Source organism: Malania oleifera, chromosome 11 (genome assembly GCF_029873635.1).
Source record: "Malania oleifera isolate guangnan ecotype guangnan chromosome 11, ASM2987363v1, whole genome shotgun sequence".
NCBI classification, from domain to species: Eukaryota; Viridiplantae; Streptophyta; class Magnoliopsida; order Santalales; family Ximeniaceae; genus Malania; species Malania oleifera.
This window is the reverse complement of record NC_080427.1, coordinates 55,655,116-55,682,567: the sequence shown is the minus strand read 5'-3', so window position 1 is coordinate 55,682,567 and position 27,452 is coordinate 55,655,116. Positions and strand designations below refer to the sequence as shown.

General features: G+C 35.4%; 1 protein-coding gene and 1 non-coding gene across 2 annotated transcripts; both read right to left on the bottom strand.

Moving 5' to 3' along the window:
• Positions 1 to 67: 67 nt before the first annotated feature.
• TRNAP-UGG (transfer RNA proline (anticodon UGG)) lies at positions 68 to 139 on the bottom strand. Its single transcript has one exon. It is a non-coding gene; the product is annotated as a tRNA-Pro (tRNA).
• Positions 140 to 817: 678 nt separating this feature from the next.
• LOC131168479 (monodehydroascorbate reductase 4, peroxisomal) lies at positions 818 to 26,770 on the bottom strand. The gene is made up of 7 exons (XM_058127936.1): positions 26,307 to 26,770; positions 23,597 to 23,648; positions 8,871 to 8,951; positions 7,952 to 8,070; positions 6,911 to 7,130; positions 1,864 to 1,982; positions 818 to 1,771 (listed from the first exon to the last, which is right to left on the bottom strand). The coding sequence occupies exons 1-7, from the start codon at positions 26,424 to 26,426 to the stop codon at positions 1,046 to 1,048; spliced, it is 1,437 nt and encodes a 478-aa protein (XP_057983919.1). The 5' UTR covers positions 26,427 to 26,770; the 3' UTR covers positions 818 to 1,045.
• Between the last annotated feature and the right edge of the window lie 682 nt (positions 26,771 to 27,452).

Below are 27,452 nucleotides of genomic sequence, written 5' to 3'. Positions count from 1 at the left end.
TGCAGGAGAGGGTAGTATTGGAAAAATATAAAAGAAAAGAGAGAAGAGAAATGGTCCAAAAAGTGGTGGGGCATTCCGAGAATCGAACTCGGGACCTCTCGCACCCAAAGCGAGAATCATACCACTAGACCAAATGCCCACTTGACAGCAAGTTTTTCTTTAGATATAAAATGAAAGTTTCCGATCCTCGTTTCATTTTTTTTTAAAAGGTTAAATGATGATAAATGTGGTTATTTATTTATTTTTTTGGTAATTAATTCAGTTTGATTTGACAAATCTCAATTACCACAAACTATTTAAAGGATATCTTAAAGTGTGAATTTAGATTTGTGGGATTGACTTCGATTTAGATTTGTAAAGATTTAATTCATACAAATATAAATCCAAAATCTTAAAATCCACCCACTTAAATACTGCCTAAAAGTATTTTTTATATATACATTCACAAATTGTTTTATTTAAATACATAATTTTTATAATACCAAATTTCTGTTTTCTCTTATCAAAATTGATTTGCTTTTGGTTCAATTAATCTATTGAATTAGCCTCTTATTAGTCTTTTCAGTGTACTTCTAATTAGGTTCAATTATACCAGGCTAAATTGTCCACTTAACTTATCAAATTGATCTGCTTTTTGTTCAAATTATGGGAGATTTTTATTCCTCTAGCACTTCCAAATGTTTGAATAGAAACATACCCAGGTACTCAATTGTCTTATTTCTTGGTGGGAATGAAGTTAGTTGCACTGAATTGTCTTATTTCACCTGCTTAAAAGGATTCACCCAACAAATGGCTGCTAATCTGGGGACCAACAGACTTTGCACAATGTACAGACATACATTACTCAGAAACAAGGTAGAAGTAACACAGAAATGAGAATTTTCTACAATATCATAATGATGATACAATTTTACAGCCAATAACAGTTTGTTCTTTTGCGGGTTTGTTATCAGTAACACTCCAACTCATTTATCTGGTGGTAATCACCTTACCCCACCCATGCTACAACATGAGTTTACAGAACCGCAGCGCCGGGAAAGCTCCTTCACCACCTTCGGCGCCTTCTCCCGTACCAATATGCAAATGCAGCCACCGATGCAGAGAAAATAACACCTGCGGTTGCATGCCAAACATATATTGGTCTCTCCAAAAGAATGCCAGAACCACCAACCTCAAGGTGTGGTGAAGGTGGTGGTTTTTGACTGACTGCCAAAGCAAAACATACTCCCTGCCTCTCAAGCTCAGTCAAGTCTTCGATCATTGGCCTCAGCCTGGTGGCCTTGGCTATAGCCTCATACTCCTCTTTGCTACCACCCTCGAGGAAAGCCCCAACAAGCTGCCGCTTACTTACCCAGTAAGCTCCAAAAGTATTTCCCGAGAAATCCCCGTAGTGAACAACTTCTCCTACATTGTCACCGTAGAACTGCCAAGACAATGTGAACATTCGGGAGTAAAAGAACGGCAGATAGTCAAACTCACCTGTTTTGTTTGATTCCATTATAGCTGCGACAGCATGCCTTGCAGACTTTCGGGCTGCATCAACATGCTCATGCCTGCGGTTTTCCCCAAACAGTTTGACAGGAAATGCTGCCACATCTCCGACAGCATAAACTGAACTGTTGCTTGACTGCAACAGTCCATTCACCTTGATCCCACCCTTCTCCAAAGTAAGTTGGCCTTCAAACAGGCTTGTATTTGGCCGTATTCCAATTCCAACCACAATCATGTCTGCGGGTAGTTGATTCCCATCCTTGAGATTAACAGCTGTAACCTGCAAATTGAGTTGGTCAGTCCAAGGTGCACAATGTTGTAGTTTTGAATGGCATAAGCCACATTACCCCAGGTTTCCAATGAGAAATTTACCTTCCCACTGGAGTCGATATCGAATGACGACAAAACAGTCCCTTTAATGAACTTTACTCCTTTTGACTTGTAATACTCTTCATAATAACTTGCAATCTGGGGCGTAAATAATCGAGCCACTGCAAAACTCAACGTCAACGTCTTCATTTTAGGCACAATATTTTCATGAATCATACACAAATTAAATATTTTATGAAAAGCAGAAATAATTTTTAAATATAAAAATAACTAGGAATTGATTTATACGAATTGCTTGTGATATAGACACGCATTTAGAAAGCATCCATGGTTCCATATTAATGAAAACATTATGTTTTGTTTCACATGGCATTCGAAATGATTTGAGCAATTCAAATGAGTTTACGCAGGCTAATTTAAAGCCTGAAAAAAGTTGACTAACAGAAAACCCAATACCACACAGTAGAGCTTGAGCACAGTGATGTAAATACTTCGGTGAAAACAGTTTAAGACCTTCAAAATGGTTGAAAGTTGTCCTTTTAAAACTGGGATCTTCCCAGAAACTTTTTGTTTGGTTTGATTGAAGATCTCACGTGTCCAATAATAATCTTGTATTATAGTAACCTCACAAGTTCTCTCCCACTAGGAATCCCCATTCCTCCTAGAGACTATAGATACCCCGTAACCAAGATTCCCTGGTGGTGGAGATGAGATCAAATTGATCAACTGAAATTTGGAATACAAATACCCCTATTTTTCTAAACTGCTAGTAGAGAACAGGCTATTTTAGTTGTTATGTGGTGTAAGTGGGGGTATTTTTGTATTTCAATTTTTCCATTATTAATAGTTAAGAGAGCAGACCTGGAACTGAATGTTAGACTCCAGGAAACTGCCACCAGTTTTATTTTCTCCACTTTTTCCCTTACTCTCTTACTCTCTTCTTTTCTGTTCTCTTCTCCTCTTCTCCATCTCTAACTTAACAACATGATACCGGAGTACTGTTCTCTTCTAAAACTGATTTATCAGAGTTTATTTTGAACACTCTGTTTTTCTTTTTGGATGCTCTATTTTTCATCCCTGATCAATTCTCAAATCTAATTGTTTGGCTGGTCTGAGAGTCCTTTTGAGACATACTTCCTCCATGGTAGGCTTTGCAACATCCTTGTTTGGATGCTGTATATTTGTCATAATTTGCTCATGTGAAATCATTCACATACTGGTTCAGATATGCTGCTGCTGTTCTGATGTTCAATTGGCTCGTTCTGTGCCGTTCTCATACTGCGTGTGTTCAAGACCGATTGCTTGAAATCTTGTATGAATTTCTGGTTGGTTTCGATTAGTGTTCAATGACTCTTTTTCCTGTTCTTGCCTGCACTCGCTTCTAATTACTGCCAGCCATAGTGCCTATAGCTGCTGCAACATTGTTTATTGAGAACATGCAGTGCTTTGTTGTCATCCGCCCTGTTCTGTGGTCAAGTGATTCCTCCATATTGTAACTTCAGATCTGCAGTCATAGCTTCCTCTTGAAGTTCTGGACTTTTTATGGTCTGAAGTACTGTTCTTTGCTAGTTTGTGCTAACCCCAGCATTGTTGCGTGTTGTTCATTCCCAATACAGATTTTTGCTGATTGTAGTGTACTGGGGGTGGTTCTAATGGCCTCTACAAAAGACAGCTTCAGCTGTTACCATTAATGTACAGAATATAGCCATCAAATTGATTGGATCCTCAAACTACTTGTTATGGTATACGGCAGCACATCTATATATTAATACAAAAGGAAAGTCTAAGCATCTGCTGCATTCTCCCCTGTCCCTAGACTCCAAGCATTATGAAGATAGGACGAAAGAGAATGATATATAGCTTGTGTGGTTATGGAATAGCATGGAACCATCTGTGAATGTGATGTTTCATACAAAAGCCAAGGCTGTGTAGAATGATCTTTGCGAAAGCTTCTCGTAAGATAAAAAGCAAACTAATGTTTTTTACCTAATTGAGAAGTTTTTCAAATATGACCAAGAAGGTAGGTCCATGAGTGAGAATTGTAGCACTTTGACAAATATGTGGGAGGAACTCAACATCTATCAACCAGTTAGTTCTAATGTTTGAAATGATTAAGGGGGCAATAGGCAAAGTTCTTGGGCTACAAAGTTTTTTTCTTGGTTGACTACTATCATCAACCCATCCATGGTCATATTCTTGCCAATGAACCATGCCATCCATGACTGAAGCGTATGTTAGAATCAAATGAATCACCAAAGATGCCTCTCAGTCTTCTTCTCAAGCTTCTTCTTTACCTCCAACTGTGGTAGGAGAACTGTTGGAGGACGACAACAAAGTTTGTACACATTGTGGCAAGGACAATCATACCATTGATCGTTATTAATGGGAAACCTACTTGGGCCAATAAGTCTCTTGCTGAGGGTGAATCTAGTGTTGACACTTCAAGTGCACTTGGCCACTCTATTGGGGGGACTGAGTACATTATTTACCATGTCCCAAGAGGAATATAACAATGTCTTCCACATGTTTCAATAAGTCCAAACTCAGTCTTCTACATATAGTCCTACTGCGGCCCATTCAAATACGGTCGGAGATCTTGCCTCTTCATCCTCCTCACCATGTGTCATTGATTCTAGGGCCTCCTCTCATACGACAGTTAGTCCTAATTTCTTTCAATCCTTGAAACCCACTACTTTACACTTAAGGTTATTCTGATTGTGGCAATATTATTTTGTTTCCTTCTACTCCTCTTTCCTCTATGTTATATGTGCCTAAAAATTTCCCTTGAACAAGTTATTAATTTGTCAATTAACTAAATCTCATAACAATTCTGTGACATTCTTTCCTTCGTTCATTCAAGATCTCAAGAAAAGGATTCAAAGGATTCATGGAAGGCTAGAGAAGGATGGTTTGTACTATTTCAATGGTGGTAGTGGTAGATTTGGTTCTTGTCATATGGCTTCCTTGATTTCTGCCCATGGTGTTTCTCCAAATTTGTGGCGTACTCGTTTGGGTCATCCATCTCTTTAGAAACTAGTCTATTTTTTATTTTGAGTGTTCTATCTATGTGTCAATTAGGAAAGCATATTAGGACATCTTCTAGTAAGGAGTTGTTATGGTGTTGTTAAGTCTACACCATCGAATATCTTCCAAGTCTAATGAACAACTTAAGGCTCGATTGGTTGCCAAGGGGGTACAGTCAAACATATGCATTGATTTTCCTCAAACTTTCTCTCCTATTGCTAGACTAAATAATGTTGGAAGTATTGATTTCGTTGGCAACCAATTGATTGGCCGTTGTACCAGTTGGATGTGAAGAATGCCTTATTGTACGGAGATTTGTAGGAAAAGGTATACGTGGAGCAACCTCTTGGGTATGTTGCTTGGGAGCAGGATGGTAAGGCATGTTGGTTGCATAAGGTCATCTATGGTTTTAAGCAGTCTCCTCGACCTTGGTTTGACAAATTTGGTATGGTGGCCTTTGCATTTGTTCTTGTCCTACTACTATAATAATTTGGTCTCTGTCTAAAAAAACCAAGACAATTAATGTAGATGATACCATCATCACTGGTAGTGATCAGAGTGAGAATGCAGAATATCGGCTTCAAGAAAAAAATCCAAATCAAAGACTTAGATACTTTGCATTACTTTCTTGGTATTGAGATTGTACGGTGTACAAAAGGGTTGAATATCTCAGTGAAAATTAACCTAGAACTTGCTAAGTCAGACTAATATGTTAGATGCTAAACTAATTGACCCTCCTATGGTTCCTAATACGAAGTTGTCTAAAAAATGTTGGACCAAACTTTGAATACAAATGTCGATATAGCAGTTGGTTGGAAAGTTTATCTACTTGACCATCAGTAAACCTGACATATCCTTTGTTGTGGGGGTGGTGAGTTAGTTTATGACAAACACACACAACCACATTGGGATGCTCTTTGTAGGATTCTAAAATATCTCAAAAATTATCCTAGTAGAAGTTTGTTACATAAATGTAGTAGAAACTAGTATACTCTAATGTAGATTGGGCTAGCTTGGTTGATTATTGAAGATGTTATAAGAGGCAATCTTGTTACCTAGCGTAGCAAGAAACCAACTACGGATAAGATCTAGTATTGGAGTAGAATACCAAGCCATGGCCCATACTGTGAATGACTTTATGTGGTTGAAGTCTCTTATATCAAAGATGGGATTCTTGGTAATGAAGCCATGGATATGTTTTCTTTAATCACGTTGCCATTTAAATTACTAGCAACCCAAGGTTTAAGAGGACAAAGCACATTGAAGTTGGTTGTCATTTTATGAGGGATACTGAACTTAAGAGAGTTGTGAGGACTTCTTTTCATCAATTAGGCAATGTTTTCACGAAGGTATTATTTAAGCCGATGTTGTCTAGTGGTTGTAACAAGGTAGGGTTAGGTGATATTTATACACCTCCACTTTGAGCAGAAGCGTTAGAAGAATATAGGCTATTTTATACACCGCCAGTTTGATTATCTCCTCTTTCTCTTATTCTCTTCTTCTCTCCTTATCCTCTTTTCTTCTTCTTTTCTCCATCCCTAACTCTACATCACAAACAACTAGAGATCACTCATAAATTACCAGAATCCAATATGCTGACACAACAAAAATGTCAAAGATGTCTAGGCACCCCATGTTGAGGAATGAGATGCCCAAACACCATATTCAATAACCTGAACCAAACACGTCATAATTTTATGGAGTGACCTAATTATCTTGCAAGAAACAATGATTGATAACCACAATTCATTGCGACGCGTCATTAGCACAGAGCCTAGGATCTTGAAATATAACCGATGTCAATGCACTTTTGAAATAAAATTCAGTTATGTGATACAATTCTAGACATTGTGGCAATCAAAATGCGGCAATGGAATTTGGCAATAACACATAACTGGTCTTGTAAGTACTTGGTTATATGAATTTATGCCTCCAAATGCTATGGAGATGCATAAAAATAACAGTGTCTTGTTCCCAAGATGATCAAACTCCACATTGAAAAATTTATCATACCAAGGCATTTAAGATGACAAAGCAGTAACACTTTCAGAATAGTTATACGTACTGCAATGTGCTTCGGGGAATACCATAGTTACATTTATTCTATTTGTAACCAGAGATGCAGCACATTCCATTCCTATGTAGCCACCACCAATGACAACAGCATTCCCACCACTACAAGCCTGCATCACACTAACAAGTCTGGTTGCATCAGCTACATCACGTAAATAACACACATTCTCAGCATTTGATCCTCTTGCTCCAAATTCTTCAAGCTTCAAAGCCTACATTCAACAAGCAGAAACAATTTAGAGATGAAAAGTAATCACTCCCTTTTTGTATTTAGTGAAGATTAATCTGAACTTAATTTGTACAACAAACACAGTAGCAGCTCAATCAGGGATTAAAACTAGGCAACTTCTTCATATTGGTGATATTATGATTTCATTTTACTTTAGGAAAAAGACACAAACCTCCCCTGAGGTTTGGCAAAAAGACATGAATTTTCCTTGAGGTTTTAAAAATATCATAGACCTCCACAAAGGTTTTGCATAAAAGATGTGGACCTTCCAAGACTTCAAAAATTTTACAAACTTCCCCTAAGGTTTGACAAAAAGACGTGAATCTCTCCTTATATTTGGCAAAAAGACAAGCATGGGGAGGGGGTATAAGTGTCTCAAAAATCAAGTGTCAAGGAAGGTCTAGGGAATTTACAAAACCTCATGGGAGGTCTGTGTCTTTTTGCCAAACCTCCAGAGAGGTTTGTGTCTTTTGCCCTTTTTATTTTTAGGTATGACCAAATCCAGAGTTTAAATGTGCACAAAAAAAAAACGTGATCCAAATTATAGAATTATTTTCTTAGAACTGATATATTATCTAATTTTCCTATGTAATATCAGTTTCTTCAAGAAATATGATATTGCCACAAGGGCTACCAGATGCAGTGCAAAGAGACTGTCTACTGTCACTGTAAATTTTACTTTTTCCAAGGCAAAACTGCTTCCTTCTTTTCGATTCAGAAATGCATTTAACTGCACTAAGAAGATCCGCAACAATCAAATGCAACAAAAGGTATATTACAGCATTTACAGATTGGTTTCAATACCCGAGCACCTGTTGCAACGATGAGAATCTCGTAACTTATAGTCTCTCCAGTTGCTGTTAATAGTGTTTTCCGCCTCACATCAGCTGACATAACTCGAGTTCCAAGAACCAGTTCAATACCTGTAAATAAAGTATGCAGGTTCCAGAATCAGGCAATGATACTAAGGAAATAAATATTTTGAAGTTATCTAGCTTCCACTTTCTTTATCTAATCAGATGAAAGAACTTCGGACTGGTGGGAAGTAATACTTAAGACCCATTGTTGAACTCTTCCACTAATTTTTCCTAACTGGACAATAAAGTAGCAAGGTCCAGACATTAAATCAAATTTCATCAACCAATCAGTGAGAACAGTGGAAAGGCTGCTGGATCCGAAGTATCATCAGCTGTATAGAAAGGTGCAGCCACACTGTCACTTGGACTTAAAGAACACTAAATTAAGTTTTGGAAACTTTTTTTGCAAGAACATTTTGTTATCCATGTATTTATGCAAATATCAAATGAAGCACTTAAAGTTCGTTAGCATAATATCAAAATTGTTTTGAATGCTACATCTTTAAAGCTTTGTCATTCTATAATCAGCTGAAAATTTTGATAATAACCACACTAATGCTGTGTTTGGAAGCATGGATTTCGGACCTTGGATTTGGATTTGGGTAGATTTGGACAAATTTTCAATACAGTTTTATATTACATGTGATCCAAATCCAATACAAATTTAAATCCAAGGCCAACATAGGGTAAGTATTGAACTAGATGAAAATTACAGAAAAAATCAAACATTGACTCCAAGAAGAAAATTAGTTAAACTTGAAACCAAAAGGCATAGCACATATTAAGCACAAAGATTAGCAACAAGCAATGGTGCATCAACTTACATGAACACTAGGAGCAAACAAGGTAACATAAGTAATACTAACCATGTTCCTTGTACCATTTTGGAGTTAATCTTTCCTCATTAGCACCTACGCAAGTGTGAAATGATGGAAGGCGTGCAGGAGCTGCACATCAAAAATTTCAGCAAGGAAAACTTGTAAACATTGCAAAAATGAAATATAGAAAGAAAAAGAATGTGATGCGAGAAATAATCAGTTAAAATTATAGCATTCTAAAGGGCATGTGTAAGGAACTCAATATCTATCAACGAGTTAGTTCCAACATTGAGATGATTAAAAGGTAAAGGGTGGAGTTCTTGGCTGCCAAGTTTCTGTTGAGTCATGAGCTTCAAGCCATCCATGATTAGATTCTTGCATGTGAGTCATTAATGGGTGAAGCATATGCTAGAATCCAATGGATCACCAAAGATTGCTCTCATCTTCTTCTGGCAATAATTTAGTCATTCTCAGCACTATACCCTTAACCATGGTAGGGAAGTGTTGGAGGATGAGGATGATGTTTGGATGTCTGTTGTGGCAAAGGTGGTACGGTAGTTCATCATGGCAATTCTTGCATTTTTGTGGGTGGTAGTCAAGTTACTTGATGTAGCAAGAAACAAACTACTGGTGCTGAGAACAGAATACCAAGCTATGACTCATACTATGAGTGAGCTTATGTGGTTGAAGTATCTTAAGTCAGTGATAGGATCATAGCCGCACACCCCCACCTCCCACGGAATTGCAATCGGGATCGGATGTACCAGTTCAAGAATCGACAGCATCACAAATCAACAAGGATCGGGATCCAAATCACTAAAATCAGCAATACAAAATCAGTTAACCATTTTCTTATAAAAATTATATGATAATATTAAAAAATTTCAAAACAAACTGTAAGAAAATTGCAAACGTTTGTGTCAATTTGTATTAATGCAAATGACTGTAATCTTGCTCATACAAGGAATTTTTTGAAGGTGAAATCGTTATGAAAAAATTGCCGCAAAGCCTTGACGGTGAGGGAACAGGGATTTTTGCTCCTGTGAAGCCTGTAAGAGTGAGAGTAGATGGCTCTGGCAGGCCAACTTCTCAGGCTTGCTGCAATGATGGACGGATTCCACTGGAAAACTATGAGAGAGAGAGAGAGAGAGAGAGACTGTTTGAGTGAGGAATATACCACCCGACTTGACAGGGCTACCCTGAAGTGAACAAGGAATTTAAACATCCAACCCCCTCCTTTTCTTGTTTACCAGTAGTGGAAAGGAATGCCAAACATTCACCCTAGTAATCATGAATTTAAATTTTTTTTAAATTAACTTGTTTATTTAAAGAGTCCAACAAATTTGTTTACTTAATAGTGTAATAATATTATTAAAAACAAATTTAATAATTTAAAATAAATAAACTAATTTAACACAATAATTTATATTAAAAGAAATAAACTAATTTACTAATTAATTATTGTTGTTCGCTTATAATTTATATAATTTAGTCAAGAATAATAGTGCTGTAGTTATATTTCTCTCATTGAAATTTTGTAAAAAAACAAAAACTGAAATTTGTAAAAATTGATTGTTTGTTCAATACATTTTTTTACCCAGATATGAAACCTACCGATGATATTTTTCTTTACATTTACCATGCAGATATTTTTTTATTTTTTTAAAAAATTAAATTTTGAATGTGCATTATCGACTTCAATTATTTTTTAAAGGTTTGAAACAATAAAGTGACTTTTTATAAAAAAGCAAAGGAAGGCTGGCACCCCACTTTTATTTTTAATGCAATAAATGACAACTTTACCATTGATTTTCACTTGTAAGAAAAAAAAAAATTTAAGAGCAGAGAGAGATAGAGAGAAATTTCAAAAAATTTATGATGGAGAGCTAATGGTTTTTTTGGAGTACTACTCCCAAATCCAAAAATATACAAAACACACACACAGAAGATTATATACTCCATTGAAATATTATATAGCATTCACTACTTAATACTGAAAAATTTCCTAGCAAAAAGATAACAAAAAAAGAGGTTCAGTTGAAGACTGAATCTTACAAGTCACCATTATGCAGATGTTCCCACATAAGTTAAATTCTCCTTATTAGAATATTTTACAAAATCAAATCACATGGTCAAAGTTTCCACTAAATAATCTCATATACAATAGAGTGACAATTTTACTAGAGTGTATAATATGTTGTTGGGCTTAAAGCCCATAAAAGAGAACTATCATCCAAAATTTTTTCAAAGAAAAATAAAAATAAAACAACAGTAAATTACATCAGAGGGGACTAAACTTTCATCTCATTCTCATTGTGGGTGCTGATATTTTATTTTTTCTATTGAAGGTGTTGACTCTATGACTCTAATCCCGTTTTGATAATGACAAATCACATAGTATCTTACTTGTGCATTGAGATTGTGAACGGGATCATTACTTAGCATGCACAGAAGGTAAGGATGTTATGGAAGTCATGAGGAACTTAAAGCATATACAACTTGGCACACTCCATGGAATTAGAAAAGCAAAAGGATGAAGAAGCTTCAAGTTTTCAATTGTAATGAGTATTTAATATTACTTGTATTTACATATCTCATATGATGTAGTTGGAAGCTCAAAAAGACCTTAGTCTGACCTTAGGACTCATGTATTTCATGAAAAATCTATTACATTAATTCTAGGTTGGATGGACATTTTAGAGGCAAATAATTTTGAAAAATAAAGGCCTCGTCGACGAATTCATAAAGGCCACTTGGCGACGAATGCTTTGCTCTCGTCGATGAGAAAATACCGAGAGCTCAAAAATTTCAGACAGTCCACCCGTCGATGAACCCATGTTCTCGTCGACGAGTCTGTCGGGCAGACTGATGCTCCAGCGCACAACGGGAAGAATTTTCTTAACTAAAATATATCTTGATTGATCCAACGGTCAAGATGCACCCATCTGCCGACCATGCTTATAAATATTAAACCTAAAAACCCTAAAATGGAGTTCAGCACAACTCTTGAACACTCTTGCCTACACTCTATCAGATTAAAAACTCTTTTGGAGCATTCTTTACGTTGATTTTAAAGACCAAAGAGCATTATTGTTGCAATCAAGATCGTGTTCTTGGAGGTTTGGTAAATAAAGTATTGTGTTTTGATAGTCAATCTTATTCTCAAAGTTTTATTCTCTCACAAATTGATTGTGAAATATTATTTGAGAGCCAGATCATGAGTTCTTATATATATATATATATATATATATATATATATATATATATATATATGTTACGTGAATATTTTCTTTGAGAAAAGGATTTGCTAAAGTTTTGAATCTTTGAAAACTATCATGTTTATTCTTTATTCAAAGATTTCATCTCAGCTTTGTTATTGTTAAATATATTTGATCTTTGGAGAAAACTAATTGTTTAAATATTTTTATAAAGATCAAATATTTGATTAGATCTTTGAAGCAAACTTGTCGTTCAAATACTTTCATAAAGATCAAATCTTTGATTAGATCTTTGAAGAAAACTTGTCGTTCAAATATTTTTATAAAGATCATACATTTGATTAGACCTTTGGAGCATATTTGTCATACATATTTTTATATAACGATCATTCATCATTTTTTGCAAAAAGATTTCATTGAACATATTACATACATTCAACTGAGTTTCAAGTTATATTATCTGAGTATGTATTAGGATTTTATTGTACTCATTAGCTTGTGAGAAGCTTCTGAGTTTTTCAGGAATCTTAATTTATCTATTGTATTGACGGTTCGGGTTGTGAAACGGGGTGAGGAGGAAACTACGCCTCTTGTAAGCAGCGGACTATAAAGGAAAGCTCCGTCTCAGTTAAAGGAGCAAATTAGTGAAATTCCTTGAGTGGGTTGCTCAAGGCGAGGACGTAAGCCGGGGTAGGCCGAACCTCGTAAAAATCTGTGTTTGCATTTCTCTTCCCTCATCTCCTTTTAATTTCCGCTGCATTTAATTGTCAATCTTATATGTATGTATGTTGCTAAATATTACATGCATTTGAGGATTAATTGGGTATCACGGAGTTTGTTAAGATATCAATTTTAATTACTTTTATTAGATAGCGTAATAAATTGAAATCTAAGTATTCCCTGACTTGTGATTATTTTGTTAAATCTTAAATTAGGAATTAAGTGATAAAATATTCTTAAGTAATTTTTAAATACCCAATTCACCCCCCCCCTCTTAGGATTACACCTAAATTAACAGAAGGGACTAAATTTGAACATTTTGCAATCCTAAAGCCAACTGTAACGCAACTACGTTGACCTAACCGAATCCAACATGACCTAAAGTACAGTCCTGAAATGAAATTTGGATTAATTACATCACTTTTAACTGATGTGTCATCCACATCATATTTCCTTTATATCTTCACTACTTATGTGACATCCACAACATATTTCAAACTTCAAGAGTCCCATGATTCCCACTTCAAGCTAAGTGTTCTGCATCTGCAGAATATGGGGGAAAAAAAATACAGAGCAGTGTAATACGGCAAACTAGAATCAGCATATTCAACATTTACCAGAATGGACGGACTATTGGTTGCTAAATCAATTGCGGATGCATTTGGAATAATGGAAAGAGATGCATTTGATATGAAAGTAACAAGGAGGCTGTGTGCTAATGGGATTCCATTTAATGTGCTCCAAAATCCACAATTTATTGAGATGGTTACAGCAATTAATAGAGCACCAAAGGCGCATAAAGCCCCTTCATTTGAGAAGGCAAGAACTACACTGTTATATGAGTGTCAAAGAAATGTATAGAAGGATTGGGCCCTATTAAAGATTCATGATACAATCAAGGGCTCTCCATTGTATCTGACAGGCGGTCTAATGTCAAGCACCGACAATTGATAATGTCATCACCACCAACAGTTACGTTCACATACGCCGATGACTCTGCAGGAACTAAGAGAACTTTTTATTTTATTGCAGAATAATTGTGCAAGGCTATCAAAGAAGTAGGGGCATCAAATGTTCTCCAAGTAATCATTGACAATGCTGCAATTTTCAAGGCAGCAGGGAAAGAAATCAAAAAGGTACATAAACATATTTTCCCTGATCTCCTTTGTGTTGTTCAGACCCTCAACTTGACTTTTAAAGACTTGCAAATGCATTTGATTGGCCACAAAACACCTAGACAAGCGAATTGTTAAATACTTAATGAACCATTCACAATGCTCAGCAATCTTTTGAATTCAATCAAGACGAGAGTGTCTATAAGTGGAAAAAACAAGATTTGCCTCTTTTAATGGTTATTTTAGCCTTTTAGTATTATTATTAAGTGTGTTAGTGTCATGTAAATTAGTCTGAGTTAGTAAGGGTATTATGGTCATTAGAATGTATTTGATTTGTATTATAAATAAAAGGAGAGACCTATACTTGAGTTAGGTCTATCATTTCATCAATAATCTCAACATGGTATTAGAGCTAGGTTACCAAGAGGTCTTGGGTTCTAGTCTTGCTACCCGCATTTATTGTTTGGTGTTTAAAAAATTATTGCATTCCCTATCATGGATGTTATTTATTATGTGTTTATCTCTCCACGTGCTGTCGGGCTGCACGTGTGGAGGAGTGTTGAAGCTTGATATACATTGTTGTCCCACAACCTAATAGCTTAAGATTTCAGGTAAAGTGTTAATCAATTGCACCTTACTTTATTAAATGCATGTACCTAAAGTGTTTTCGAGTGATGTTGTACTTACTGCTTGCTATCCTATCAATAGGACGCTGTCCTTGGATATGTGTCCTTTGTTCATCAACTAACTCTCCAAGTGGATAAGTTGGATCCTCATGCTATAAAATGTGACTTTATGGGCTGCTCATATACTCAAAAGGAATATCGTTTTTATAGTCCTACTCTGCATCCTTTCTTTGTTTTTACAAATGTTACCTTCTTCAAGTCTACATCTTACTACACTCAATCCCTGAGTGCTTCTAATTTCAATGAGTCTCTTCCTCTGCCTAATCTTCCAAATACAAGTTCTCTTTCCTTACCCAATCAACCACCAATGTCTCCATGTAGTTTGAGTCCTCATAATCTTGATCATCCTAATTTGTAGGCGTATTCACAAGGGCAGCCCCAAGGAAGGGAGTCCCCTCTAGCTTCTACTACCAGCCCTTTGGTTTCCTCATCTAATGATCATATTTCCTAGAGTGTTGATCCTCCCATTGCTGTCTAGAAAGGTAAAAGCACATGTACACAACATCCCATCTCCAACTATGCTTTCTATGACTTCTTATTGTTAGACCACTAGGTTTCATGTTGATTTTGATGATGACAAAACAAATAAGAATTAGTGCATGTGTTACATGAATTTGTGCCCCATGAATCACTATGTGATAGTTATTTTCTTTTATGTTTATATATGGAAATCATTAAATAAGAATTAGTGCATGTGTTATATGAATTTGTACTCCATGAATTATTGTGTAATAGTTATTTTCTTTTATTTTTATATATGGAAATCATTTTTGAGTTTGTGCTCCATGAATTATTATGTGATAGTTATTTCCTTTTATGTTTATATATGGAAATCATTTTTGGTATTTAGGGCTAAGTATGTTAATACTTAGCTAGAAAGCAAATGTACCAACTTGAGTATCATATAGTAAAATGACCATATATTTTTATTGAAAGCTCCAAATGTAACAAGACCCTTTATATTTAAAAATTAACTCATAAATCTTTTCAAGAACATTCAATTTGACTCTTATATATCTCAAGCTAAAATGTGTGTTTTTATAAAAGTGCACCCTATGTCTTAAAAATAGGCATATAAAAAATAAATAAAAATAAATAAAAAATAAATAAAATAAAAAAGTCAGACTATAATTTTATACTATTTGTGAATCTAATTCTATATTTTATTCAACGTGAGTCAAAAAATTGTAATATTATTTCATATAAAACTAGACTCATCATTCTTTCCAGAAAAATTTCATGTAGACGTTTTGAAGCAATGCTATAATGTAGGATTAATAATTAATACAATATGGTCATTATGCAATGCCATAAAGTCAGACGCAGAAATAAATATGCTGCAGTAAATTAGACATTTCTTACTGTAGAAACTTTGAAAATATTTCATTCTTTTTTTATATGAAAGTAGATGGTATGGGGATTCCAAAACGATATGGCACACTTAATTTAAATAAATATTCTCTTTGTTATGAATTGTACAAATCAATCAACAGATTCTGACCTCTATCATAAAAGTAGCTCAACATATTTGTAGTGCTTGAATTTTATCTCTTCATCGACTACTCCAATTGGCGTGATTCTTTTTTAATTGGAAACTAGACTCGTTGAAAAGTCAATATGAATTTTTATAAAATTTTATTTGGTATTTACATGACCATTTGTGATTTTATAAAATATATCATCTCACCTGAAAATCAAATTTCTTGTCATATCATTGATTGTTTAGCTCCAACTTTAATCACATGGAGCCAAAACCTCTCCAACGTCCAGTGGACAATTTTGGCTATAAAATGAGCCCAATTTCAAGGAAGAGGGGCAAGAGAAATCGCTATAAAAGTGGTCTCCCATTCTCCTCCATATTTTGAAGTGATAGAGTGTTTTGTTCTTGCGTAAGAGAATACTTTCTTGTAAAAGTTCTTTTCATTAGTTTTAACTCTCTTCAAGTTTTAAGCCTCATTCCTTTGAGAGAGTTTGAGTTGTAAGCTTGAGTTGTGGCATCAATCTTCTTAGAAATACTAAGTCATATATCATTTGTAATTTCTCATCATTGTATGTGTTGTTTGACCCCCGGTGAAAGGAGTGTCATAAAAATTAAAAAAATAATGATAATAATTCACCCCCCCCCCCACTCGGGTTTCCTAAGGGACCAACACTTATCAACCTTCTATTATTGTTCTGTTACTACTCTATCATCTGCTGTCCTTTTTAAATCTATTTCAGAAGTCGTATCCCACTTTGGGCAAAGGAATGCCATGGTTGAAGAGATGAATGCTTTACAAGACAATGATACCTGGGACTTGGTATCTCTTCCTCCCGACAAGTCTGTGGTTGGTTGTTAGTTTGTCTCTAGGCATACACTATGACAGTCAACCCTGATGGTTCCATGGCTCGTTTGAAGGCACGTCCTATTATTACTCAAGTGCATGGTTTGGATTATTTAAACATTTTTCCTTACATCAGTACATCTGTTCTAGGGGTTTGGACCTGAAATTTCAATTGATCTGACCTTGTCGATTTAGCAAAAAATCAATCCTAAGTCAAACCATTGCAGGTGTTATTTGGATCAAATTGGGTTGGTTTAATTATCAGGTGGGTTGGGTCAAGTTGGTGGCTTAGCTTATTTGAAGACGAAGTAGAAAAGAAAAAGAAAAACACAAAGGAATGTATGTGAGAGAGTTTTGCCAAATATAATAATATATGTTACATTGAAAAAGCTACTTACAGTAGTGTCATTCAAGTTGAATATATTAGCTTCTTAGATTTCTCATAAAAAAAATGTATCAATGTAATAATACATTGTAATATAATAAGTATTTTACAATTTTTAATTTTTCATTGATAACACAATTCAAACAAGGCTCTTAAAATAATTAAAGAAATATTGTATTTGTTGTCTAACAAACATACTATCAACCACATTAAATCATAAAACACAAAACATGTCAATTGTCTTCCAAACGAACCAAAATTTCATCCATAAACATCACTGCAATAGAAATAAAACTAAAAGTATAAAATTTAAAACACTATGAAATTTGACAATTTCATAATCTATCATATGCATTCTTTCATAAGTCTTGAGTAGTTCTAAGCCCTTATTAATTTCTTGACATATATGAATTAGAGGCGGGTTGGATTGGGTTGGATGGGTTAGACATTAAACTCGCAAACCAACTCGTACAATCGGTTTATGGAAAAATGGGAAATCGCGAACCGACTCATAAACCATTTGAAACCAATTTTTTTGAATTGGTTCGGTTTGGGTTGATCGGATTTGTCGGGTTGGGTGGGTTGTTGAACACCCCTAGTCCATTCATCTCTTTGGCACTTGGCACAGGCCTCTGCATCAGTTAGATGTGAAGAATGTCTTCTTCCATGGTGATCTTGAGGAGGTCTATAAGGAGCAATCGCCTGGGTTTGTTGCTCTAGGGGAGTCAGGCTTAGTGTGTCGGCTCAAGAAGGCACTATATGGTTTAAAACAGTCTTTTAGATCATGGTTTAGTCGATTCAGTGTTGTTGTACTTGAGTTTGGCCTTCGACGGTCTGCAGTGGATCACTATGTGTTTTATCGTCATACTTCATCGGGTAGGATCCTTCTTATTGTGTATGTGGATGATATTTTAATTACAGGTGATGATGATCAAGGTATTTAAAGTCTTAAAAAAATTCTACAAACTAAGTTTCAAACCAAAGATTTGGGACTACTAAAATACTTCTTGGGTAAAGAGGGATTTAGATCTTGTATGGGAGTTGTTTTGTCATAGAAGAAGTATGTTCTTGATTTGCTAGATGAGACTGGGCTGTTAGGATCCAAACCGATTGATACACCCATGGATCTAACAACAAATTAGTGCCAAATATGGGTGATTTGTTGCCTAATCCTAAATGATACCGACGACTTGTTGGAAAGTTGAATTATCTTATAGTCACTCGGCCAAACATATCTTGCAACAGGTGTTGTGAGTCAATTTATGAATTCCCCAAGGACAAGTCACTAGGATGTAGTAATTCACATCTTGAGATATCTCAAAGGTGCACTTGGGAGAGGTCTTTTATATCGAGATTAGGCTCACACTTATATTCAAGGAATAGATGCAAATTAGGCAGGGTCGCCTTCCAACCAAAGATCCACAACTGAGTACTGTATCTTGGTTGGTGGTAATATGGTTTCATGGAAGAGTAAGAAACAAACTATGGTGGCCAATTCAAGTGCTAAGTCAGAGTATAGAGCTATGGCTCACACTATGTGTGAACTTGTTTGGTTGAAGAACATGTTGGAAGAATTAGGTTTTCCATATTTTCAATCTACGGAGTTGATGTGCGTTAATCAAGCTGTTCTTCATATTGCCTCCAACCTAGTTTTCCATAAGCGAACAAAACACATTGAAGTTGATTGTCATTTTCTCCAGGGAAAACTAATGCAAAAGATAATTACTACCACTTGTGTGAAGTCCGATATGCAGCTTGCTGATTTGTTTACCGAAGCTTTGAGGTGCTCATGTTAAACTTATTTCTAACAAGCTAGGAGCATATGATATCAATGCTCCAACTTAAGAGGGAGTGTTAATGGTTATTTTAGTCTTTTAGTATTATTATTAAGTGTGTTAGTGTTATGTTAATTAGTGAGAGCTAGTAAGGGTATTATGGTCATTAGAATGTATTTGATTTGCATTATAAATAGAAGAAGAGACCTATCTTTGAGTTAGATCATTCATTTAATCAAAAATCTCAACAGCCTCAATTATATTTTATCGAAGCATGTAGTTTATTGAAGAAAAGCTCTTGCTACCACTATTGTTCTAAAAACATGGAAAAAATAATAACTGAAACAAGGGATGAGAAGACAACGGCTATGGGTTCTTTAGTTGTCTAAAGTATATGCAGTGAACAATTTTGGGAGGAGATATTCACAATTACGAAGCCAATATTCTTGTTGATTAGGTTTGTAGTGGTGAAGTTGCAAAAATGGGAGATTTGTAAAAGATAATGAATAGCATGCTTGGAGATACAATACAATGAGACACAGCAAATATGCTGATTCTTATCTTGAGATGGAAAAAATAATAATAATAAAAAAAAATGTGTTGGCAAGATGGGAAAAGATTAACATCCCTATGTGTTGCCTTGGGTTTGCACTCACGCGTCAGTTTTATGATCCTCTTTATCTTGCAAAACCAGCTCTTTGAGGCATTGCTATTTGCTAGAAAGGCTCCAAATATTGATAAATAAGTTCGTTGTCATGGATGCCTTTGCAATGACAGTTGAAGATGGGCAAGAGTGGAAGATGTTGCTGTAAACAATTTGCAACTTTTCAAATGAAAAAAAGAATTTATGCCATGGCAGTGGCACAAATGGATACCATGACAACGGATTCCACATATGGTCAGAAACTCCAGAATTGGCAGAGATAGCAAGAAGTGCTATCAACCCCTTAGTAGTTACTCTAAGAGAAATTGGAGCACATACTCATATATTCAATTATTCATAATGTGAAAAGAAATAGGTTGAATTGCTTGAGGGCTGATAACTTAGCCCCTGCTTGGAACATCTTAAAAAATAAGTACTTACTATAAAAAGTACTTCATTTAAGTACTTGTATCAATAAGTAGTGTTTGGCTTACACTTAAATAAGCACTTATTTGTTATTAAGTAATCCCAAACTACTTTTAGATAAAAACTTTTCCCTTTATGCACTTTTCCCATAAAAGTAAGCTTTTATAAGTAGTTCCAAATGATCCCTTGCTCTTCATCCACTCAAACATTCATCCACTATCACGCTTTTCTGAGAGTTACAGAGATGGTACATACAAAAAATGGTCCATACAGATAATACATGTTTAAAAGATTCAAGTGTGAGAATAGAGGAAAAGAGGTGGAGATCTAGAGGATGATTACATTGACATTCCATAGGAAGAAGAAATACACAAGGAATTCTCAAACGCTTCAAATGCTGCCCCAATCATTCATCCTAACAAAGGAGCTTCTAAACAATCAAGAACTGGAGAGAGGAACAATGGGAAGAGGAAAATGAGAAATTAAGCTGCTAATTGTTCAATGTGCATCTTATAGGTTCATTTAGTTATGCTTCTAGCAGTTTCTACTTTCTACCTTCTAGAATTTTCATTCTAACTTCTAACTTCTACAAATCTGTATGGACTTCAGAACTTTGGAAGTTAACATATTTATGTAATTTTTTGTTGCTGGAATTGGAACATTGGATTGCAAGATCTGGAATTTCTTTTGCAAAATTTACTTTACGCAGCTTTGTTCTGCAATTATTCTCACAAGTTTGCTTAAGTATGAACTATCAACTATGGTGCAATTATGCTTTTCTATATTCCACCCTAAGTAAATAATCCAAAACGTACTGTGCTCCGACATAGTGATTCAAGTATACCACAACAAAAGATGGCATACTGACTAAGCCTACCCCCACAAGAACTGCATACCTCTCAAGTAGCTAACCCATTCCTGCACCCATATCACGACCCGGTCACCTGAAATGCAGAGTGTCCCAAGAAATTATGGATGGGATCCTTGGAAACAAAGCTGATAGATTTGTTTGGTGATAATCAAGCTGCCATTTACATTGCTAGCAGCCCAGTGTTTCATGAGAGGACAAAGCACATTTAAGTTGATCGTCATTTTGTGGGGGTATTGTTGAAGAAGGTTGTGAGGACTCCATTGAGAAACCTATGGTTCAGTAAGGTGATGCTTTCACGAAGCTTTTATTTAAGCTTGCCAGTCGAGGGCTAAGTGATATTTATACACCTCAAGCTTAAAGGCGAGTGTCAAAAGAGAATGTTATTTTAGTAATTAGATGCTGTGAGTGAGGGTATTCTTGTCCTCCATGTCTTTTCATTATTATTAATGTATAAAAGGGAAGCCTGGAACTGTACATATGCTACAAGATACTGGAGACGGGGCTTTCCCCTCTCTTCTTCTCCATCTCAAACCCTAAGTGCTGTATTTTCTTCATTGAATCTTCAATTGATTTCAGATCTATAATACCAGTGCTCAAGGCATCCACAGTCCCAGGCTGCATGAGGTGTTTGCCACGGGACAATGGAAACCCTGAAAGCCTACATGCTGTTAAGAAACCTCTTTACCTAAAAGCTTAAGCTGTTAGGTTGTCAGTCAACAATGTCTGATCAAGCTTTAACACTCCACGCATGTGGAGAGATAAAAACACGATAAATAACATCCATTACAGGGAATTTAATAATTTTTTAAACACCACAAAATAAACATGGGCAACAAAACTAGGACCCAAGACCTCCTAGTAACTAGCTCTGATAACATGTTAGATTACCACTTTAAAAGCTCATGAAACCTACTCTCCATGTGGGTAACAATTAGAATGGTACACACAATGGTACCCTCTAAGAAGATTTTAATACCATTTGCCATAAGTCTCATCACAAGCAAGCCTGACAGCCAAATAACTTGAAAGGATTGGAATTGGGACCTCAGATTTAAGTTCAAAAATATTTACGCACTAGTAGCAGTAGCCACACTAAAGTTTGCATGTATGAGGCTACATTTCCCTTGTCATTCAATGTGGGCTTCAGGGATCATAAAACTACTTGAGAAAATAAACCTTTACATCCTAGGAGTCTAGGCTTTAATAGGCATAGGATTTAACACATTCACAAAGCAACTAAAATAAGTTTAAAGGCATAATGATGTAGCATATAATAACATGAAAGGGAAATTCTTTGATTACCCAGGTTATTCTTTGTACTGTAAGGATTTTATAGTTCACATGAGACTAAGTTAATTAGTAATAATAAATTAAGCCATCAGCTTAACAATTATCCAGTCAATAGTTTAGCTTTTTGAAGTGCTTACTGTGGCAAGCTACTATTGTAGTAAAAATGTTGCATCACTATGGGCTTGTTTAAATTCTTTTCAGGTGCTGAGAAATTTTGAATGAATAAAGTTGAGTTTATAAATTAATTCTTCTTGAACGCCTAAGCCTCTCTATATCTATTTCCAAGACAATCTTGCAGTCTCTCATCCTTTGAACTTTGAATCATATCCGTCTTCATTCATCTTGCATATTCTTCACTGTATGTACTTGCACTTTCATATCACATTCACACCACCTTCCTTTACGCAACAGCTTTTGATCTCAAGGATTGAAGCTTTCCCAGCTCCATAGTTCATACGCCTTTCATATAGACTAGACAGATTGACCTAGAATTCTCCAATTTATGGATCAATATTCTGCTTTTGCTAATGCATCAGCTTGTGAGTAGCTAATTTCTCTCAGCACTTCCAGCAACCTGTAAATGCAGTAAGATGACACCCTTGAAATCATTTCTGAAGGCCGTATTGTTCATCTAAAACTATAAGGACAGAGGAGTAAAAAGCAGCCATTGCCATTTTGCCTGTAAGAGCACATACCATTCCATTTCCCAGTACAAGTGACAATTTAATTTACTTGACCGAAGGACAGATTTCCTTATTCAAAATAAAAATTTGCAGCATTTTTCCCAAACCAGCTTTGGAATTTGACAATAAACAATGTTCTAAACCATCAAATATTGGGCTACAGAAACAGAATTTAGTGTCATAAGCATTACCCATAGGCAAAGCTTACCCTGAATTGGGAATTCTTAGTGCTTACACCAACTTTTTGCAGTGAATGCTTTATTTTTCTATAATAGATTTTTGTGATTTTGTGACATCAGATAACATAGAAAAATGAGTGGAAGTATTCATTTTATCTGGCATATAAATCCCCACAAGACGGAGATCATGTGTTACTGGTAATCGCTAACACAAGGTTATCAAAGCTAAGAAGGAAAAACCTGAATGTCCTATTTGATAGTCACAGGAGCTTGTCACATATAAATATTTGCAAAACTCAATGTTAATACAAATATATGAAGAAAAAGTTCACAACTCACAAGATAATTTAGGTCATGAAACTGATATTCAAAGAAACAAATCTCGCAGAAAGAAAATGCACAATACCGTAACGAAAGGCATATATAATCAGTCAAAGAAGTTCAAGGATGAGGGTATACCTTCTGGAAGCAAAAAACCTTTGCTTAATGCAGGTCTCTCATAAGGCACAACCTATAAGATTGTGAAAAAAAAAAATCTATAAATTTCCCAAATTGAATAAAAATTGTGACAAATACAGTTCTAGTTAGGTACACGAGGAGTTTTATTTTGTATCTTTGAACAATATATCAATCAACTTGAATAACAAAAGAACTAGAGAATTTCTAATTATGCACATGGTCAATAAAAATGCCTGGAGAGAGAATGCAAAGGCCCGTGCCCCAAAGCACAAGAACCAATAATATGTCCAGTTGTCCACCTCATATGGTCTTTCCCCCTATTTAGGCCTCTAAGTCACTAGATGCTCACCATGCATTAAAGTTTTTAAACAAAAAAATGTGCCCCAAAATGAAACATGCATATTGACATGGAACTATAAATCACAACTACAGGTGGTTTTTGAATTCTATTACTCAAAAAAATGCATTGAATGGTTGTACCCGTTGAATCATGTTCAATTTATAATCAAAGTTGGATATGCAACAAGTTATTTCTATGGATTATACAGTCACTCTGTTTGATTAATTGACAATTGATGACACATAAGAAAGGAAGTAATAACAGCCAATCAATAAAAATACTTCGAACCCAACTGCCTAAATAACATCAAATATATAATGTATTGTAACAAGAACACATACATGTGTGCGATTTTCGCAGTCCTGTGGGGTTTATGGATTGAAAAAAAAAAAATGTTGAACATATCTTTGTCATGGGAGAAGATTCATTATTTGGATTTGCTGTGGTGTGCTTCTGCTGGTTGTTTTAAAGGAGTGATGTTTTCTGATACCCAACAGGATTGGTTGGCTTTGTTGGTCCAATGTTTGAGTTTTGTTTTATTTTTTATTTTCTCTTTTTTCTTTCTTCTGTTGAGGAGGATTTCTTTTCATGTACATTCTTCTTTTTCTAACAAATTCATCTTCGTTTGCTATAAAAATAAAAATAAAAATAAAAAACACAAAACTTGCGTATTTAGAAAATGAAATAAACATGGTCTACTGTAACTTTAACTTCAAGCTACAACAAATTTAGTACCTGCAAACTTGCACATACTTGGAAATTGACATTAGAATGGTTAATTATAATTTTGATCACTTTCCAAAACAATTATGGTACAATGTATCAGTTTCCATATGCAATTATTCAAATATCCCACCAGCTCATTGTAGTTGATTTTCTGACCAGAAAAAAGATTTATTTGCCTATTTTGTTAACAAATGCAAATTTTTTGTTGTTATAATGTAAATATTTTCACTTCATTTATCCAACTAAAATCACCCCAAGGCCTAAACCATGCGCAAACTAGTAAGGAACAATTGTGACATGGCTTGAACTTGATCTTATACTAGACCCAACACCAAATCCATTCATAGTACCTGAGAATGGGTTCGAATTATGGAACAAGGATGGAAGGGTAACTACCTTAATCTTGAATTTTCTTGAAGGATAATTCGATTTCTTCTATTGCCACCACCTTACTCTTAGGCTCTTAGCAATTGAGTGAATTAGAGTTCCAGACAATTTCATCAAGAGGTATGGGAGGATACAGTCAAGAAGATCCCATTGAGATGTTATTGGCTCGAGGGAAGAAAGTAAGTAAGAATGTAATTGACTAAAATAATGACGATAGGATTGGGAGGTGAAAAAAAAAGTGAGAAAACTAAATTATTTGTGCTTCTATATCTATTATAGAAATAAGTTCTCTAAGACTTTACACACTTGAATCATTGTCCCTTTTAGTTGGCATGGTCTCAACATTTAAACTCCATTTGTGATGAGATCTAGCACATAAGGAGCGTATGTTGCAGTAATTTAGGGCCACAAAAATTACAACATAGTTTATTATGGTTTACTTAAATGGTTAGTGCCATCAAAATAAACAACATAAAGTCCATCTCTGATCATTTTACTCATTAACATAATTTTGAACATTTCATTATATATCATCAACATTTATTTACAAAAATGAAGAAGCGTGGCATTTAAGATGCAAATTGTGAAGATCGTAACCTTTAAAACTGTTACTTATAAGAAGATCAAAGTATGTTTTGTGCACCAAAAAAATACAAACAAAATGAGCAACCGAGAGCTCTTCAGAGGTGACAAGTTCAGACAGTAATTAATTGTTCAGCAATCAGATGGTTCACTTCATTGACTACAAACTCAAGGAGACTATGGAATAATTGAAAGAAATATGAACAGTTTCAATGGATTCCCTGCTGGGAAATTAAATCAACTCAACAAATGATCACTTGCATTAAAAAAAAAAACCGGGGGGGGGGGGGGGGGGGAGGGGGCGCATTTCCAAAGTAACTTGAAATTAAAAGTTCAGAAAAGTTATAGGGTATTGACCTAACATATGTTCAATTTCATCAATTGTTCATTACTGATGACCCAATATAGTCAAAAATCGAGAAATAATGACAGTTGGCATGGATTTCCCCACTGGGCCACTAAATGAAGTCGTAAGATGACTATTTACATTAAGAAGAAGAAGACGAAGAAGCATTAAGTAACCTGAAACAAATATCGAAACAAAAAATATGCTACTCTGAAAACATGAAGCAAATTATTCATATTAACAATCTTCGGATATTGCAAACCAGTGCTTTATTTAAAACCAAATTAAACTATAAATAGAGAAATATTGAGATGGAACGAGGACTTCACTGATTCTTCAGAGATTATGCAGAGTTCCCCACGAGATATCCCTCTCTTTGTGAATTCAAGAGCTGCATAGCCTGCAGCTACTCCTCCTCCAAGAATCACATACACAAAAGCTCTTCCCATTCTCTTCCTCCTTCCCTACCTCCTTCTCTCTCTCTCTCTCTCTCTCTCTCTCTCTCTCTCTCTCTCTCTCTCTCTCTCGAATTTGAAGATTTTTATTTCGAAACTTGACTGGCTTTGAGTACTCTTCCAAGAAAAGAAAGGGTTTAATTGATCAGGAGTCAATGTTGCTCTGTAACCAGAGGTGAAGGAGATGACGACCATTTCACGACATTGCCCTTCAATCCTGTGTATCTTATTGTACAGTGTATCAGTACACCGCGCAATCAGGACCGTCGATCAAGTCTAGTGAAGCCCACAGCGGTCAAGTGGGCCACCCTGGAAGTCTTCTCCTGCCCAGAATTCCTGGAAAATATGATCTGGCGAGGTCACAGGCTGAACCAAAAGTGCTACTGGGAATCAGTGGTGGGACCAAGTAGCATCATAGAGTGCCACGTGCCATGACAAGTGTAAGACTGTTGGGAATTGGGTGGGGTTTGATTATAAAGGCCACGTCGAGTAGTTGTGTGTGCAGGGGTTGGCTATGTCACAAGATGGACTTTGCAAGACCTCATGCCAACTGAATTGTGGATGAGATGAGGCTAGGCTTCATGCCTCTGCCACAAATGAGTTTTATCTCTTTCCAATCTTCTTTTTTTTTTTTTTTGTCGTATAAGTGGAGATGGAGGTTGAAATTTTGAACTCACATGCAATGGGATTTTTTTTTTTTTTTGGGGGGGTTACTTTTTGTTGCCCAATCACTATTCTTTTGATTGAAATCGTTGAATTCTATGAAGATTTATGATAATAATTTTATATTTGGTTATCAAATTCAATTATTTGTCGGTCAATTTGGTGTTACGTAAGTGAGTCTAAAAATTTGGCCCAAATTAGAATTTAAGTCATTAAAAAATAAACAAATAATGTGGTAGGAATAATGTATATTTGTTATAAAATATGTAGGAAAATAAATAGAGATGAGCAGAAAAAATAAATGAAGACGACACCGAATTTTACGTAATTTAGATATACCTAATCTACGGGCGGATG